Source organism: Cavia porcellus, unplaced genomic scaffold, assembly GCF_034190915.1.
Source record: "Cavia porcellus strain 051 isolate PalLab524CR breed Dunkin Hartley unplaced genomic scaffold, mCavPor4.1 scaffold_27, whole genome shotgun sequence".
Classification (NCBI taxonomy): domain Eukaryota; kingdom Metazoa; phylum Chordata; class Mammalia; order Rodentia; family Caviidae; genus Cavia; species Cavia porcellus.
The window spans coordinates 1,069,830-1,088,307 of NW_026947510.1; the positions used below are offsets into that span (position 1 = coordinate 1,069,830).

Sequence of the window (18,478 nt, forward strand, 5' to 3'; positions counted from 1 at the left end):
TCCAGACCCTGACAGAGCACAGAGACCAGCAGTTCCACCCTGGATTTTATTCAGTAGGTAGTTGTGGTAGTGTTCTTGAGCTGGCTCACACAGGCAGCCAGCTAGTGCATAAGGTAGCTCTTTGCAAAGCTGCAATACAAACTAAGGACACCAGGCAGGTGAGGGGTCCTTTCTGCCTTCTCAAACCTCCACCTGAGTCCTCGTCCATGCAAGTCTCCCTGGCATGATTACGGACATTATCAGAGAAATGTCTTAACGGGGCACATTTGGGTTCCACTCTGCTTCAGATGCAACCATTCCATCTCCAAATCCAATTCTTAACTCAATATAAGACCTTTTAAATCAGATTTCTTCTTGCAGGAAAGCTGACTTGGAACACTGGGAGGTGGAGGGCAGGGAAATCTGAGGGACCTTGCCAAGCAGATGTGACTGGGAGAAATGTCTAGCTGCCCACAGAAAAGAACCCTTGGGCCTAGAAGCAACCGTGCACTGCAGGTCCTCTCCCTCAAGGAAGCAAAGCAAGGTACAGAAGCAAACGGAAACTCCCCATCATCCTACCCACCTCAAACTTTCATTTATAATTAAAGGGTAATTTGGAAAATGTATACTATTTACAAAGGCCACCCCGCAAGCAGGGAAAGCAAAACTGCAGGACACAGAATGGAAATGATGTGGGGAATTCTTAGTCCCTTTCCACCACTGCTTTTGCATTGCTGTCTTCAGCTCCTGGCAGGCAGAGAGATAGATCACTCTATCCAGAGACCAGCTGCATATTCTACTCATGCAAAGACCCAGCAGTAGCTAGAGTGTGACTGTTGCCTTTGCATCACCAGGCTGGTGCAGTCCTTGCCTGCAGTCTTCAGAGGGTATGGCATGTCCCGAGCATGGGACTGCCCAGCCACATGAACGCCTCCTGGAATGGTGGGTATCTTGAGTGTAAGGGTCAAGCAGCCTCTAGTGTAGTTCAGGCATGAACTGAGACCAGTTAATGTTGTCAGGGCCCAAGGGGTCCTCCTCCTGGCCAGGGAAGCTGATGTTCAACAGGATCTTGCTCAGGCTATCATTCATTGTGTCTAGAACTAGGCCTTCTGTCAGAGAATAGTTGGCTGAAAGGCTGGGAGCTTGTGGTTCTGGAGAGCCTGGCTTGGGGACTTCCAGATCTGAGGGGCAAGAGCTGCCAAAGAGGTCAGAAGCAAGGTCAAAGGGTTCTGAATTGAGGAGCTCTCGGGGTGAGTCAAAGAGGGGAATACTTTTCAGTGGCGTGGTGCTCAGATCCATAAGCCCCAGGGAGTCAGGCAAAGGGCCAAAGGTGCCCTGGGAAGTTTGCACTGGGCTGAAATCCAGCCCCCTCACTTTGGCAGGAGGTGTGAGCCTCCAGGTTTCAGGGGTTTGGGGGAGGAGAGATTTACTTGGGGTGGAGGAAATGGGCAGCATCTCCTTAATAGGGGTCTTAAAAGGTCCTCCCTCCTCCTGGGGGCAGCCATGCTGAGGGGCAGGCTCTGTGGACTCTGTCAGGACAGGAGGCTCTGCAGCTTGTCGAGATGTGCTGGGGCCCTCTGAGAAGACAAGCTCAGGCTCATCCACACAGGGAGGCAACAGGTGCTGTTTCCTTCGAGATCGGCTCATCTCCCTTCTCTCCCTTCGTTTAATCACGAGCATTTCTGAGACACGTCGTGCTGGGGACTTGAGTTCACTGTAGGACTTCTTGGGCTTTGGAGTGGGAGAGCAGGATGAATCCTCCCAGGAGTGAGATGCCTCTTCTTTGAAAGATGGGAATGGAGAGGGCCACTCCTCCAAGGAAGGGCTTTCCACTTTGATGGGTCTCCCTAAGTGGGGCACGTCCTCCTCAGGCTGGGTTTCTTCTTCCTTGATAGACTGAACTGGAAACAAAGGTAACAGCCCTTCTTCCAGCAGGGGTTTCTCCTCCTTCACTGGTCCAGCAGCAGGAAGAGGGGCTATGCCCTCATCAGCCAACAGTACCTGAAACGGTAGTGGGGGGCAAAATAACAGGTTCATGTTCAACCCACTAGCACCAGGCAGGATATCACATGTGACATACGGTGTTGATTCTCTTGTTTCTTAATTTCATTCATTCATTCATTCATTCATTCATTCATTTTGATGCTGGGGATTGCATCCCAAGTGAGTGACCTACTACTGAGCTACCCCTCTAGCTCTTTTGTCTTTTGAAAGTGTTAAAAAATTTTAAGTATGAAAATATAATATATAATGAAGGTGGTACTTTCCTTCTGGGGTAAAGATGAGAGAATTGGGGCCACAGGTGTAGCTCAGTGGCAGAGCACACATTCAGCAAGCACGAAGCCCTGGGAATAATCTCTTGTACAAAAAGAAAAAAAAAAAGAGTAATCTACTTTACAATGTAGACAAACTTTTCTTTTGCGGGGGGGTGGGGTGTGCTGGACATTGAACCCATGAATATGAAGAGGTAAATGCAAAAATTAAAATGTGAAAACCACACAAATTCTAAAAGAGAATTTAGGAGACTATGTGTATAATATGGAGGTATAATGACCGTTTTTTTTTTTCTGAGACGGTCTTCCTGTGTAATTCAGGCTGGCCTTGAGCTCACTAGGTAGCCCAAGATGGCCTCAAACTCACAATAATCCTCCTGTCTCAGCCTCCCAAGTGCTGGGATTACAAGTGTGTGCCATGTAAAAGAGAGAAAAATTTCACTACATAAAAATTTAAAATTTTACTGTGGCCACTTATAAAGAAAGTTAAGAAACAAACAATGAAACCAAGAAAATATCATTATAAAGGACAGAGGTTAATGTTTTAGCAACAAAGAGCTCTCACAAATTAATAACCAGATTCTGCAGCAAATGGGCAGTATACACAAAGGAGCAACAGAGGTTGTTCCAAGTGACCAGACGTAAAGAGAAGGTGCTCAAACTTACTTATAAAGATAAAATTAATAATGAGATAGTCACACACACTGGACTGGCAAATACCAAAAAGACTAATAATATCAATTGCTAACAATAATACAGATCTTGTCATCTATTGCTGGTTGAAATGGAAATATCTACAGTTGTTCTGGGAACACAATCTTACAATATTTATTATAATTTTTTTTTTTTTGTCTTTTTCCTTTTTATCGGTACCAGGAATCGAACTCATGACTGCCTGCTTGCAAGGCAGGTGCTTATGCCGCTGAGCTAAATCCCCAGCCCCAATATTTATTATATTATAATTTAAGACACTTTTACAATCTCATGTTGGGGCTCTATCCCTGAGACATAAAAGCACCAGTAAGAAAGTATTTACACAGACCAAAACTCTAAAAGCCAAATGTGCCTATACATGTGGAACTTGGAGAAATTCATATGGCTACACTATGACATATTATGTGGACATGAAAAAATAATGAAGTAGAACTAAGGCAAGTGACTCAGAAGAACTTCTGTGTCTTGCAGCACTAGAAAAAGATGAGTGGGGCAGGCACAGGCCTGTAATCGTAGCTCCCAGGAGGCTAAAATAAGAGAACACCAAGTAAGAGGCATAGGAAGATCAAGCCCAGCCTGGGTTACCCAGTGCAACCCTCTCTTAAAAAAATAAAAATAAAAGCAAACAAACCTCAAGTGAAAAGCAGGCCTGTAGCACATGCTTGTAAACTCAGCTACCCAGGAGACTGAGGAACATATCTCAAGTTAAAAAAAAGATGAAGAGAAGTATATATATTGTGATCACATTCTCAATATTCTCTGCTGTATGTATACAAATAAAATGGCTATCACTATATATACACATTACATTAAAAGCATGGATCAAAATACAGAATAAAACTTACTAGATTACTGACATCTGTTATCTTGTTTTTTCTTTTCTTTGAAGAGACAGGGCATTGCTATTTTGTCCAGTCTGGCCCTGAACTCTTGGGCTCCAATATCTTTCCTCTTATTTATTTTGCAATGCTAGGGACTGAACCTAGGGGCTTTATACATGTTAAGAAAGTATGCTATTAACCACTATGCTACATCCTAGTCCTAAAAATATTTTTAAATTAAAAAATTAAAGCAGGTCAGGGATTTAGCTCAGTGGCATAAGTGCCTGCCTGGCAAGCTCAAGGTTGTGAGCTTGATCCCTAGTACCAAAAAAAAAGAAAGAAAGAAATCAAACCCAACTTTCTCTAAACTCAAGCCCATGCTATTTCCATCTCACTAAAAAGAGAGGCCTTTTCCTCACCGTTTGAAAGTCCACTTTACATGCTTTAATTTTGTAACTTGAACCATTATTTCTAAGATAACAATAAGTAATCTATTAACTAGTGATTTCCTACTGTTTATTTTTTCTGAATTTCTGTATAACTTGTACCCTTTTTCTGTTGTTTCTTTTTCTCCTTAAATAAAAATTAAAAAGAAAAGCTTACAAGAAGCCTATGCAAGTGACGTGTTCTTGGATCTCCAGAACAGCAAACTAAATAAACTCCTTTTCTTTATGAAAAAAAAAAAAAGAAAGAAAGAAAGAAAGAAAAGAGAGGCCTTTTACTTTGGTTATACATTAGCCTCTCTCACAAAACCATCTCCTGACTTCCGGGAGAACATGGCAGACAAATAACAGCAGCCACGGAGGCTCTCTGAGATTACCAGCTTAGAATCCAGGAGTGGTGCCCTGTGAGGAGTCCTAAGCGAGGGGAGATGTACCCTGCCAACCCAGGAACAAACTAAGCTGAGAGAAACCAACTGGAAATGCAATCCTGATGCTATACCAGGAACAGATAAAATCTCAGCGCAGAGGCTGGATCCCGCGCCATTGGAAGCTGCGATTTGAATTTCCTGCTGCTGCTACTGCGTCCACATGGCAGGGAGAGAGACACGAGATCGGGAATCGGCGAACCAAATGGCGTTGAGAGTGGGACTGGCAGGGAGCCCTGCATAGACCTGCGGTGAGTAAGAGAAATGGGGACCCTTTCATAGACTAGGAGGCTCTAACAAAGGACATTCTGGGACCAGACAGACTAGCCGGAACAGGGCCCTGCAGTGACTTTAGTCACATATTCCCCTCTCAAGCGGGATTGGTGGGGAGCGCTTGGCCTGGTGACGCCACGGACTAATATCCAGTAGGTTAGCCCAAATCAGGTCCCTGTGCCTGGCAGTGCACCCTAGCAGTAAAGCCTTCACTAGATTGACCTGGAGGGATGGCCCAGCAGAGGCTGCCCAGGTCTGTGTCTCCCTAGTACACTGCAGTGGGTGGGATCACCTAGCCAGTGTGATTCAAACAAACTGTAACAGACAAAGAGAAAAAAAAAAAAAAAAAAAAAAAAAAAAAAAAACTGGGCCTCCTACATATGCTTGTATGGAAGGAACAAAAAGTATGGGAAGGGGCTGGGGATTTAGCTCAGCGGCATAAGCGCCTGCCTTGCAACTTGCAAGCAGGCGGTCGTGAGTTCGATCCCTGGTACTGATAAAAATGAAAAAGACAAAAAACAAAAACAAAACAAAAAAAAAGTATGGGAAAAGGGAGCAACAAGAAAGGGTCCTCAGTCCCCAATCCTGAGAACACTGATCCAAGAAAGGTAAATGCAAAAGAGAATAAAGGCAGAAAACATGCAATATCGGACACGGCACCAATAGACATAAAGTGGTATTTCCAGAGCCTCATAGATGAGTTCAAAAATGAAGTATAGGGGCTGGGGATTTAGCTCAGTGGCATAAGCGCCTGCCTTGGAAGCAGGCAGTTGTGAGTTCAATCCCTGGTACCGGTAAAAACGAAAAAGACCAAAAAAAAAAAAAAAAAAAAACAAAAAAACAAAAACAAACAAACACGAAGTATATAATGAAATAAAGCAAGAGGTAGAATAATTAGAGAAATGCTAAGCACCACCCAAGAAAAAACAGATGGTGGAATAGAAGAACAGAAAAAAAGGGGAGAATTGTTTGATGGAGAAAATAGAGAAAACATAGAATACGTGAAGCAGGTTCAAAGAGATTACCAGGAAACTAAAAACTCTATTGAAAGCTGGCATAACAGCTTGAAAGAAACTAAGGATAGATTATCAGAACTGGAGGACAGATTTGTAAGGTGGGAGCATGAAATGAAAAACTTCTTAAAAATAACAAGAAAATAAACAGCAATAATACAAAGGCTAGAAGATGATAAGAGGATCAATAACTTAAGAATTAAGAACATAAAAGAAGAAGTAGGGACACAAACAAATGAACTACAAAAGCTATTCACAGAAATAATCCAGGAGAATTTCCCTAATTTAGCAAAAGGTAAAGATACTCAGATGTATGAGGCATAACCAGCCACCTATAACCCAAACAGAGCTATACCCAGACATATAATAATCAAAATTCCAGAAATCCAATATAAGAACAGAATATTAAAAGCCGTCAGAGACAAGAAACAGATTATTTACAAGGGAACACCCATCAGAATTACAGCAGACTTCTGGGCACAAACCATCAAATCACGAAGAGCGTGGGGGGAAATAATTCAAGCTTTGAAAGATGATAAAAAAAAAAAAAAAGAAAGAAAGATAATAACCTCCAGCCAAGATTGATATATCCTGCACAACTGTCCCTAGAAATTAGTGGAGAAACAAGGTGCTTCCAGGATAAAGAGGAACTAGGGGAATTTGCAATCACCAATTCAACTCTACAGAGGTTACTGCGGGATATTCTAAAAATGAAAAATACAAAGATTCCAGAACAGTGGCAGAGAGGCCACAATGAATGGAGCAGAAAGCAAAATGAAGAAGACAACCTGACAACTAACGACAGAAAAAGAGCTCAACAGAAATGAGGCAGAGAAGGCTGGATGGTAGGAACAGCCATTTTGGAGAAAACAAGACATCATAATAGGTAGTGCTGATTTAATATCCTCTTGTTTTGAAGTCCCATCAAACTTTTGTTCTTTTGTCTCCATCGGTTTTAACCTGTTGTATCTTATTGGATTTTATTATATGTAATATAAACAAAAACTTTTATAGACAAGGAGATTATACAGAAACCATTGTTCATTTTCTGTTAGTTGATTCTAAATACCCTATAATACTGTCATTCTCTTGAACGGTTTTACATTATCTTGATATGTTTGATGCTACAGTATACGAAGTTATACCCAAAGATTTTAAGGAAAGAGACACTATGGTAACTACTTTTATGTCGAGATTATCTTGTGGTGAAACACTATTTTGCTTAAATGGCTATGTTTTGACCTGCGCTGTTTTGTTGTTATGCCCTCTTTTTTATCTCAATCTCCTTTTTATTATCTACTTTTTCACTTTTATCCTTTTTTTTTGGTGTTTTTCCTTTCTATCGGTACCAGGCATCGAACTCACGACTGCCTGCTTGCAAGGCAGGTGCTTATGCCGCTGAGCTAAATCCCCAGCCCCTACTTTTATCCTTTTAATTAAGGGAAAAATAAATAAAAAATAGCAGGATATATTATAGTAACCCACATTGATTTCCTATTAACTTGATTTGAAACTCTGTATTGCTCTCACCATCTCGTTTTGATCGATTTTCCTCTATTGTTATGCTTGATAGTACCAAGTTTGAAAGTATAGGCAAAACTGTGAAGACCATAAGATTCATTATGACACCCATTCTGATTGACTATTATCTTCTTTTGAAGTCCTGTAATGTCTCCAATGTTTTGGTTTTATTGGTCTTGTTCTTTACCCTTTTATTCAATTTTATTATAACTGATGATATAGGCAATTCTTTTTAAAGTAGCAAGAGACATTACGGTAACCATTGTTGATCACCGTGTATTTTGTTTTTACATTATGTATTATGTCCATCCTTTTGATTTGACTGACTCTGTCCTGTTATGTCACATTTGGTTTTACTTTCTTCAAACAAAAAGTAATAAGAACTGTGGAAGTAATAAAACCCAAAATGTGTAATTGTCATTGTACAAAAGAAAGGAAAAGAAAGTGCTCTAAAGGTTATAACTGCATATATATTTAAGTGTATAAGATAACCATATTACTGAGTTTTGTTGGATCATTGAACAAAACTGTTTGCAGTCTCACTGTTTGAAAATCCCCTCTATATGCTTTAATTTTGTAACTTGAACAACTATTTCTAAGATGACAATATGTAATTAACTAATGATTTCCTACTGTTAATTTTTTCTGAAATTCTGTATAACTTGTACCATTTTTCTATTTTTTTTTCTTTTTTCTCCTTAAATAAAATTAAAAAAAAAAAAAAAAAAAAAAAAAAACCATCTCCTGAGGGTTAGCCCAGACTTGATCCATCACTGTAAGCCCTTAGCTAACCCACCTCACCTTCCCCCAAACTAGACCAGAGATGCTGGACCAGGAGCAATTTCCCCCCAAGTAGACAGCTGGTAGCATCTAGAGAGGAAAACAAAGCAAGATCACACCCTCCAACTCCACAAAGAATTCTCCAGTCTGAATGTCAACAGGACGGAGGCTGAGATGCCCTGAGCAAGGGGGACCATTTGCTCTGCTCCCAGCAGGTGCACACTGGCATGTGCTGCCTCCATAGCACTATCCAGCAGCATCCTCCTCACCATCCCTGTGGGCTGCCCAACTCCACTTCATTCCAGTATCTGTCCCCCTGGGAACTCTTCCGGGACTCTTCTTGCCAAGCTATCATATAAGCACCCCAGTCTGCACTCTTACAAACTCATCATTTATGGCCCTTCTGATACCATTTACATTGTAAGCTAAATTCTTTTTAAGCTCTTATATTATTAAAGTTTCCTATGTTTTTGTTTTGTCTACCCAACTATGTTTATAAACTTCTCAGGAAACACCTGGCAGGATGCTGCACAAGGTATAGGTATAACAATGAAATAGCAAACACTCACCTTAGGGGCAATGCGGACGCGCTTGCTATGGCGGGCTAGCTCTGAGCTCATGAGTGAAGCCGCCAGGGGCAGCGGCACCTTCACTGTGGGCTGCAACACAAGGGACTGATTCACTGGGAACTGGATGGGCACCAGGTAGGAGTTGACCCGTGGCAGCAGTGGCTTCATCTTCCTCCCTAGGAGGAAACAGAAGAGATTAGGGGCAAGGGCCAGGGTCACCCTTACCTGTTCTCCTTCCCTTTGAGTTGGGAACAGAATTTCTGAGACTGATTCCCTAAGTTATGTCCCTTGAATGAAGCCTCCCACACTCACGTGTGCCCAGTGGAAGTTCAGTTTTGATGGTCACATTCCGGCGGAGCTCAGCATTGGGCCGCTTCTGCTGCTGCTTGTGGCAGATGGGGAGAGAAAGAAACCTGAGTTAATCAGAGAGGACAGTAGACCCCACCAAGTTAAGCTGGGGCACCTGGGCCAACCAACAGCCCAGGAAGAAAAAGCAGGCCTGGGGGGGCAGTATGAATGCAGGTGAGCATAATCTCTCAAGCCCTGCTTCCGGGGAAGGTGCACAGCATACCACACACAGTGGCAGGAGTGTCCTCCATCACCCCTACATCACCCCTACAGGCCTCACCCAGGGATGCTGAAGTGTGTAGCTATCCGAGTGGCAAGGAAAAGTCAGGCAGGAAAGTGAGAAAACAAAGTGCCATCAGTGGCGTGTCCTTCTCTATGCTGCCCACGAAGGGGAAGGAGATATGGGCAAGTGCCCAGCAGCCACATGTTCCTCACTCCCAGAAGCCTCGGGGTCCTGTGTATTTAGGGCTGGCAGTCACATAGCCGTAGGCCGCCCTCCCTGGGTCACAGCTTGTCTCTGTCCATGAAAGCCATGCTAAGCAGTGAAAGGAAGCAAGGTCAAGCCCCGAGCCAGAAAGAGAGAATCTTACTGATTCCAAGTGCTCGGGCGATTGTGGAGAGCCTGGGTCCAGTGGCTATGGCAACCGAGCATCGTGGGAGAGAAATGAGATGAAGTATGAAGTTATCATCAGCATGGTCAACCTCAACAGACTGGGAAGAAATCTATTCCCAATGGATGCTGAGAGAGAACCTGGACAATGTCCTTCCCAGAAGGATGGCACAGTTACCAGCAGCCAAGTCCCAAAATAACAGTTTCTTTCTAAAAAGATGCTGTGGGGGCTCAGTTTCTGGTCGTTAGTCTGAAGGCCTTTTTTTGAGAGCAAAGTTTCTCAGTCTTTCTCTATAAGAATCACCTAAGATACTTCTAAAAATACAAATTCCTGGGGCACACACCTGTAGACCCAACACATGACAAGTTGAGGCACATGAGGATTGCAGCGAGTTCAAAGTCAGCCTGAACTACAAAAACCCTGTCTCCAAAACAACAACAATTAAATAGGATAAAATTAAATTAAATTTTAAAAATTCCTGGTCCCATCAGATCCCCTCAGGAGCCCCAAGAGATGGGCCTGGAAAGCTATATGGTAAAAAGTGTCCCAGATAATTCTTATTCATAGAGGAGCCAAGAAAACATTACCCTGAGAAGTCCTCTATTTTAGATCACAATGGTCTTTCCAAGTCTAGCACAAAAGTGTGTCATTTGGTAACTGGGTGGCCCCTAACTTTCTCCTATTAAACAGAGCATCCAACGACACCTTGTCCCTTGAGATGGCCATCACGACCCCCAATACTAACCCTAAATAGTCAAAACCAAGACACTCACCTTAAACACCTGGTCCAAAGTCAAGAATCTATTTGCACTGGGATGAATGGTCCAAAAGGAGACCTTGCCATTGGCAGACGTTTCCCGAACAAACATGTCATGAAGAGAAAGGTTGTGGCGAATAGAATTCTGCAAGACAGAAAGGCAACCAACTGTCAGCTACTTAGCTTCAAAAACATTACCTTTGAAACTTATGGACCTCTTTTTTCTCCTCAACACAGGTTTTGTCCAGAATTCTTGTGACCGCAGCTGTTGGCTCCAACTCTCACACCACAGAGCTGACACCTCAGCCACACCCATCTATCCCATCAGAGCAAAGGAGAGTGCTGCTCCCTAGGTTGTTGATAAAGACCTTGGCCGCCTCATGGCCCACACCGACACAGGCCAGAAGCCTCCGTGTCTTCCCTTTCTCCATCACAGTACACGATCAGGGTGAAAAGGAGAACCTTGTACATTTACACCAGTCAGCTCTGCCTTGACGTTTATGTGGAGAGAGCAGAGACAGACTGAGCTAGGCAGCTGAGGTGGCAGGACAGCCCTCTTCCAGAATCAGATACATTGTCAGCAACTTCAGCATCACGAAGAAATGAGGAAACTGCTGTGCACCCCACAGTCCAAAGAGAAAGATCTAACGGGACAGGAGGAAAGTCTGGGTTTGGGATCTGGGGACATAGCCATCTGGGGATCAGATATGACCAAGCCTTGATATCCACAGTCAGGTTTTCAGTGGGGGTTGGATAGCTGATCCTGTACAAAAAGACATGTTGGTCCCAGCGCAAGTCGAGGGAATCATTTTTCCTGGCAAATTCCATTTCTTTTCTTTCTTTCCTTGCTTTCTCTCTCTCCTCTTTTCTTTCTCTTTTGTGTGTATACTTGTGTATATGTGTGCATTTGTGTTGCTAGAGCTCAAATCTGGGACTTGGCATACGCTAGATAAATACTCTATCTCTGATTATATGCCTATGAGCAAATCCTACTTCTATGCAAAAGACTCATGAAAATATTTGATTTTTGAGTTTATTTTTGTTTGAAACAGGGTCTTACTTTATAGTTCAAATTGGCTTTGAACATGCTACATAGCCTTGGTGATCTTCTGCCTCAGCCTTCCAACTGCTATAAAATAGGTATACAACACCTCCAGCTCAAGGAAAAGATTTTACTGAAAGCCAAGTGTAGTGATGTATGCCTTTAATCTAGGTACTCAAGAGGCTGAGAAGAATTGAAAGTTAAAGTCTACTCTGGTCATTTAATGAGAATCTGTCTCGAAAAGGACTGGAGATATAGCTCAGTGGCAGTGTTTGTCTAGTATATGTGAAGACCTGGATTCCATGCTCAGCAACACAAAAAGAGAAAGTGTCCAGAGGTGGTGGTACATACCTGTAATCCCAGAACTTGGGAGGCTGAGACAGGAGGATCACTGTGAATTCAAGGCCAGCCTGGGTTACAAAGGGAGTTCAAGGCTAGACTGAATTACATAGTGAAACTTTGAAAAACACAAAAACAAAGAGAGAAAGTGAAAAGACAAGGGGTGGAGAAGGAGAGATCATAAAGGGCTACAAAAGTAGAGTGAGACTGTGAAGTAATAATCAATAGCAAGATAGGTGCATGAGACAAACTAGGAAACTTGGAAATTAAGTTGATGTGTGCAGAGTTCTACTGTGGAGAAAATCAAAACAAAACAGAACATCCTCAGTTTGGAGTTGTGCCAAAGTTGTGGAGTTATGCTCCTGGGATTAGAGTGAGTTCAAGCCCAGATTGTCTAAAAAAAAAAACAACAAACAAGACTGAATTTGTGGTTCCAACACCAGCCAATCATGTGAGCTACATCAATTCCCATTTCAGTGATTCACACATAAAGTGAAGAAAAGCCCTGACCATTAGAAATGTGATGTTTTAGATGAAATCATGGGATTATGAGGTTCGGGTTTCTTTTTTTCATTAAGATCTTTAGTAAAAGATAAAGTGGATACAGAACTTTTATGGTTTTTGCCTAGATTCAGTAGGATCAAGCCACAGTCCACAAGATGCATCTGCTTAATGTTTGAGCCTCTTTACTTCCCCACTGTCCCAGAGCACCACACAGACTCTAGTGCAGCGCCAAGTACATGATGTGGGGCTGCAGTGGCCGCAGCACTCACTGGATGGGACAGATTACCTTCCAGCCTGGCTTGGCAATGTGCTTAAAATAGGGGAAGTGGTCCTCGATCCAAGTGTAAATATCCTTCAAGGTCATGCGCTTCCTCTCCGTGCTGTTGATGGCGAACTGTATCATAGCCATGTAAGAGTAAGGCGGTCTTTCGGACACAGAGTCCTGCCAGGGTGTTGATGTGCCCACAGGCTCCTCCTGAGGGGTCCGAGAGCCACAGGGAAAGAGAAGAGAAATGACACAAGAGTGTTCACAAGAACTAAACCCCCACCAACCATAGCCCCTTGAGAACTTTACTTCCTAGAAATGTACTAGGAACAAACTCAGCTGAGATCACTGTTCCTCAGCGGTACACACTTTTAGGACTGGGGAGAATCTTAAGTATAATCTAGTCTAAACTCAAGTAAGTAAGGAGCGGACTGCTTTTCTTGAAAATATAACCCAGTAACAAGGAAAAGCCCAATCCTTTCTAATTCAAAATGCTCAAAGCACTGATATTATAGTAATTCATGCCCATTTTTCAGAACTTGCAGATCAAGTAACCTACGTTTTAGTCCCATTTCTTCTGAGGTAATGTGAATAAATCCACCTCATTTGAGTGTCTGTATGAGAAAAATATTCTCAAGAGTACAGGGCAGAAAAAAATGTCTTTAAAGCCCACACTTGCCTAAATCTTGGGCAAAGATGTGACCAATCACCTTTTTTCTGTTTGAGACAAGGTCTCTCTATATAGTCTAGGCTGGCCTCAAACTCACAGTGATCCTGCTGCCTCAGCCTCCCAGGGTGCTGGGATTACGAGTTTGCACTGCCATACTTGGCTTACATTTTTACTTTTAAAAGATTGTTGATTAAGGGTTAAAGGGTATATATAAGAGAACCTACCAGTGTATCTGCATGTAACACTGGCAACTATGAACAAAGAAAACCAACCCAGACTATACTATTGGCTTAGGTCAATTTTGATTGCTTATTTTGTTAAATAAATCACTTTTGCTTCTACTATTACAGTATATTATCTAATAAACCTATATTGTTAAAGATGTTGTATTCCACTCATACTCTTACTACATCTCAGTGAAGTTCAAGCAGTATCTCAAACTAAGACTTGTTATAATCACTTCCTGAATACTTACAGAGGACCTACTAAGGACAGAATATCAAACCCAGTGCTCAGAGAAATACAGAAAAAGCCAAGGGAATCTGCCCTCAAGAAAATGTCACAGAGGGGAGAAAAAGACCCCAGGCAAAAACAGCTCAAAGTTCTACAGAATAGCACTGAGAAGAGCACTGATACCAGGACATGGAATACTATCCTGCACTCACTCTGATTCCCTAGTGAGGGACGCATTGGTTCACCTTGACCTGACTCTGCTGCAGGTGACAGTTCTCCTTCTCCTCCACTTCCTGCTTGATGCTGCTGGAGTCCAGTCTATCAGAATTCATCTTCCCAAGCCACTGGATGTTGGTCAGGTTGTTGTCCAGAGTGCAGCCTGATGCCTTGTTGCTAGCTAGATAGGAAACAAACCAAGACCCCACTTAGCTGGCCACTCAGATGTCCAGCATGCCTACTAAAGTTGGTGGTCAGGGATCACTCCTCCTGTTGCCACCCTTAGGACAGGGAACACATGGGGACTCTACTGTGGCTCTGAGTTACTCTGCCCCACTGGGGGTTTCAGGACAAATTCAGACATGTAATTCAAATTACATTTCAGTATGAGCTATAATGAACCTTAGATATCATCAAAGGCAGCCTAATACATAGGTTATGGAATAGCTATTAAAAAGCCATTTTTCCTCATGTTTCAGTTTACTCCTTTTATTCACATGGAGAAAGATTAACCTCCTTAGAAGGCCAACAGAAAGAATAAACAAATGATGAAAAATTCCTTACAATACATTTAAGGAAACCATAGTGTAATTCACAGTGTAATTCATAATTGTAATTCATTCAACTGTGCACACAAGGCTCTGCTCAAGGCTTCAGGATGAAGAGATGAGACTTTCCCCATGTTCAAACTGGACATCTATCTGTTGCAGGCAATAAGACTGACTGCTGCAAGCCTTACCACCAGAGAAAAAGCCAGGCTCCTAACCCCTTGCCCTGCAGACCACATACCACAGCTCTCTCGACAGAGTCCTGGATGGCCTCCAGATGGTCTAGGAATATTCACATCCCTAGCTGCAGGCTTTGGTCCCAACTTCTCAGTGAGCACGTCTGTCCTCTTGGAATCATTGCTGCTTTGGGCTTGCGGCTGGGGTCCTGGAGAGCCAGTTGGGGCTCCTCCACAGCTAATAAGGATGAATTTATTGGGCCCACTGCTGCCACTCTCTTTTCCTTTGGCAGTCAGCACTGTGATGATGCTCTGGGTATCGGCATTGCTGGGGATGGCCACCACTTGTGTGTTGGGCATGGTGGGGTGATTAATAATCTTGATCCCAGCCGGGAGCTTGCAAGAGCTGGACTCTGCCACCTCCTTGGAGGCCAGTGCTTGACTAGGATCCTTTTGGGCAGGAGGTCTATTAGACTCCTCCTCAGATGTTTCAGCTGCAGCATTCTGAACAGGAAGGGGAAGCCTCCGTCTTTTGAGAATCAGGGGCCGATGGGGGCTGGTTTTCATTCTGAATTTGCGCTTTCACTCTCCATTGAGAATCACAAGCATGGGCCCTGCAAAGTGCAAAGAGAAGCAGAAAGTCAGGGATTTGCTGGGCCAAGAAAATTCTTTTATTATTTATTTATTGGGGGGGGGGTCTTTTTTCGTTTTTTTGTTTTTTATCGGTACCAGGGATCAAACTCACGACTGCCTGCTTGCAAGGCAGGCGCTTATGCCACTGAGCTAAATCCCCAGCCCCTATTATTTATTTAATTTTTAAAAATGTTTACAAGCAGGACATGGTGGTACAGGCCTGTAATTGCAGTACTCAGGAGGCTAAGGCATGAGGATCATTGCAAATTTGAGACCATCCTGAACTACAAAATGAGTTAGAAGCCAGCCTGAACTACATAGCAAAACCCTGTCTCAAAAAGACAAAAAAAAAGTTTACAAGTACATGTTTGTAGTACATAACAATTACATTCGTCACGGGGAGTTGGTGCATCCAAATAACACATCTAAATTCCTTTTACTTCCCTTCCCCAGTCCTCCCATGTGCAGTTCTCTTAGAAGGTGTCCTCTGCATGTATGGCAAGAGCACGAGCCCAAAGGCCCCAGTGAATGCTCCTGATGATGAGCCCTACCAATCAAAGAAAGTTAAAACCATGTATAGCACACAGAAACAATTCTAGGGGGGAAAGTGACACTGGGTTAGAGACAGCCAAAAGTATGAGTGAGACATCTACAAAAACATGGAAATATCTATTATTCTCTACTATAATATATACCAATCACATGTAAAGACTACAGGGACAGGAATTGAAGATGCTAGAATAAAACAAATGGTAATTAGAGTCCTAGACAAAACTCTGATCCACTAATGCCTTCCCGATAAATCCTTTATATTTTGATGTCCTCTTACTTTGTAAATGATAGGATCAGTACCCACAGAATCAGGGAGCAGAGGCCAACTGTAGTATCGCACTGTTACCACACTACTGCAGAAGTCACCTCCCATTTCACAAGATGTCATACGACCGATGGTAACCCAAGGTAAAGTTTTTTTTAATTAAGTTCATTGGTACATTTTAGGTATACATAATGGTCACAATCATAGGGAATTTGTACTTGTACAGGCTACATCTTGATTCTTTCTTTTTCCCTTTTCCCTATCCTTAACTCTTCTTATTCACAAAAGCTGTTTCCACGTTTTCCTTCCTTTCTCATTTTTCTTTTCCTTTCCCCCTCCCCACTACTCTAGTTTCCCTTCCCTCTATTTCTTCCTCTATTACACATTTTGGTCCTTATTTACACTTTCAATTTCTCACACCAGAGAAACAATGTGATTTTCACACATGTATTCTATTTCTTTCGCTCAAGAGAATGGTCTCGAGGCACATCCATTTACCTAGAAATGTCCAAAATTTATCCTTCTATATGGCTGAGTAGTATTCCACTATATTAAAAACCACATTTTCTTTATCCATTCAATGGTTGCTGGGTATCTGCACTGTTTCCAATATTTGGCTATTACAAACTGCTATAAACATGGGCATGGTATGATGCTTTTAATTCTTTCTGGGAAAGTTTTAAAGATTGTATGCCTAAACTTCATTTTACAGGCTATTACTCTTGCATTTTTAATTTTTCGTGTTGGGGAATCCAACTCAGGGCTTCACACTTGCTAGGCAAGCACTCTGCTACTAAGCTACACCTTCAGCTCTTTGTTTTTTGTTTTTACTTTGAGATAGGGTCTTTTTTTTTTTTGGTACCGGGGATGGAACTCAAGATTTCGTGTTTGCCAAGCAGGCACTGATGCTGAGCTAAACCCCCAGTGTGAGATAGGGTCTTGCTAAATTATCCAGACTGGTCCAAACTTTGATCCTTTTGTCTCAACCTTCCGAGTTGGGATTATAAGTGTGGAACACCACAATCAGTTTAAAAATGCTATTTTCTTTTACAATTTGCAAAAACACTTATATAGTGGTATCTCAATACTTGCATATGACTATATATATTTTAATTTTGTAAGCATGCTACTTTATTAATTTCTCTCCCAGAACCAAGAGTATAATATAACCCCTATTTCTTTACTATTAGAATGTGCTACTATTATTATCCTGAGGTGATTTTGGATTTTTTTTTTTTCTTTCAAGACAGGGTTTCTCTATGCAGTTCAGGCTGGCTTTGAACCCCCATTGTAGCCTAGTCTGACTTTGAACTCTTGCCTCTTGCCTCAGCCTCTAGAGTGCTAGGATTACAGGAGTGCATCACCACACCAGCCTCTGAGGTGATTTTGAAATGCTAACAAAACAATCTTTTTTATAAGTATTTCATTGATTTTTATACACATATGGAATAACTTAGCATTAGTAAAATTCTATCACTCCATTTTGAGGTCATTTGAGAAATGGAACAACCTGTTGTCTCTCTTTTAGAAATGTCTAAAAATGACTGTACTTTCTGATATTTGCCGTCTGCTTATCCCCATGCTGTTGCTTCCTTTTCCTTTCTATCTCAGGTTTCTCTAACTTCAAATCTGTCTTAATTCTGCCTCCTGTCCCGCCAGGCCTACCTCTTCCCATCAGTCAGCAGCTCCCTTCTTTCCACCGAGTCTCTTAAATCTTTCTCTTCCACTCCTTGGCCAGCCTCTTCCTGATTGCCAGCAATGCCTGGCTCAGGGAGGTTTCGAAGTGTTTCTCTCACCCCGTCGCCACCCTAAACTGGGCAGCCTTGCTACCCTGTCCTAACTACACGGTGCCGCGAGCGGGCGGTGGAGGTCGGAGCTTCAAGTCAAACCCAGCCGAGCATCGCTGAGGCCGGCCGGGTGCAGGTCGCACTCCAGGGCAGGTCAGGACGCTAGGAGGAGGCGGCGAACGCACCCGAACGCGACCCTGGCTGAGCGCACCCACAGCACCCACCTCCCCGCCGCCCCCGGGGCGCCCCAGTCCTCCGCTGCCCCTACCGCCTGCCCTGCCGCCCGACCCCTTCCTGTCCCCGCTCACCTTAGACCGCGGCGCCGCCGCCCAGGGCCCAGCACGGAGCTCGCAGGCCGGCCGGGCCCCGGCCGTGCAGGCAGGACGGGAGCCCGGGAGCCCGGAGCCCGGGAGCCCGGCGGGGAGGGGGCCCGGGCGGGCCGGCGAGGGTCGGCACCTCAGCTTTCGGTTTGTTCCGCTGTTTGAAATTGGCGCCGGCGGA

General features: G+C 43.3%; 1 protein-coding gene across 4 annotated transcripts; it reads right to left on the reverse strand.

Annotated features, from left to right (window-relative positions):
• Positions 1 to 32: 32 nt before the first annotated feature.
• On the reverse strand, positions 33 to 18,473 carry Foxm1 (forkhead box M1). Of its 4 annotated transcripts, none has more exons than XM_013145148.3 (9): positions 18,286 to 18,473; positions 14,806 to 15,354; positions 14,046 to 14,197; positions 12,699 to 12,887; positions 10,544 to 10,672; positions 9,750 to 9,794; positions 9,124 to 9,193; positions 8,812 to 8,987; positions 33 to 1,980 (listed from the first exon to the last, which is right to left on the reverse strand). In XM_013145148.3, the coding sequence occupies exons 2-9, from the start codon at positions 15,305 to 15,307 to the stop codon at positions 955 to 957; spliced, it is 2,289 nt and encodes a 762-aa protein (XP_013000602.1). In that variant the 5' UTR covers positions 15,308 to 15,354; positions 18,286 to 18,473; the 3' UTR covers positions 33 to 954. The 4 variants fall into 4 exon arrangements, with proteins under 4 accessions (XP_013000602.1, XP_013000601.1, XP_013000603.1 ...); XM_013145147.3 differs by having other exon boundaries at positions 9,124 to 9,196; XM_013145149.3 differs by lacking the exon at positions 9,750 to 9,794.
• Between the last annotated feature and the right edge of the window lie 5 nt (positions 18,474 to 18,478).

What these genes read in the sequence shown, in the direction of transcription:
- Foxm1 (XM_013145147.3), bottom strand. Translation starts at nt 15,307, where the DNA reads ATGAAAACCAGCCCCCATCGGCCCCTGATTCTCAAAAGACGGAGGCTT. An exon ending in TTGCCAAGCCAGGCTGGAAG is followed by an intron (nt 10,673 to 12,698) that starts GTAATCTGTCCC and finishes TCTGTCTTGCAG; the next exon opens with AATTCTATTCGCCACAACCT. An exon ending in TGAACTTCCACTGGGCACAC is followed by an intron (nt 8,988 to 9,123) that starts GTGAGTGTGGGA and finishes GTTTCCTCCTAG; the next exon opens with GGAGGAAGATGAAGCCACTG.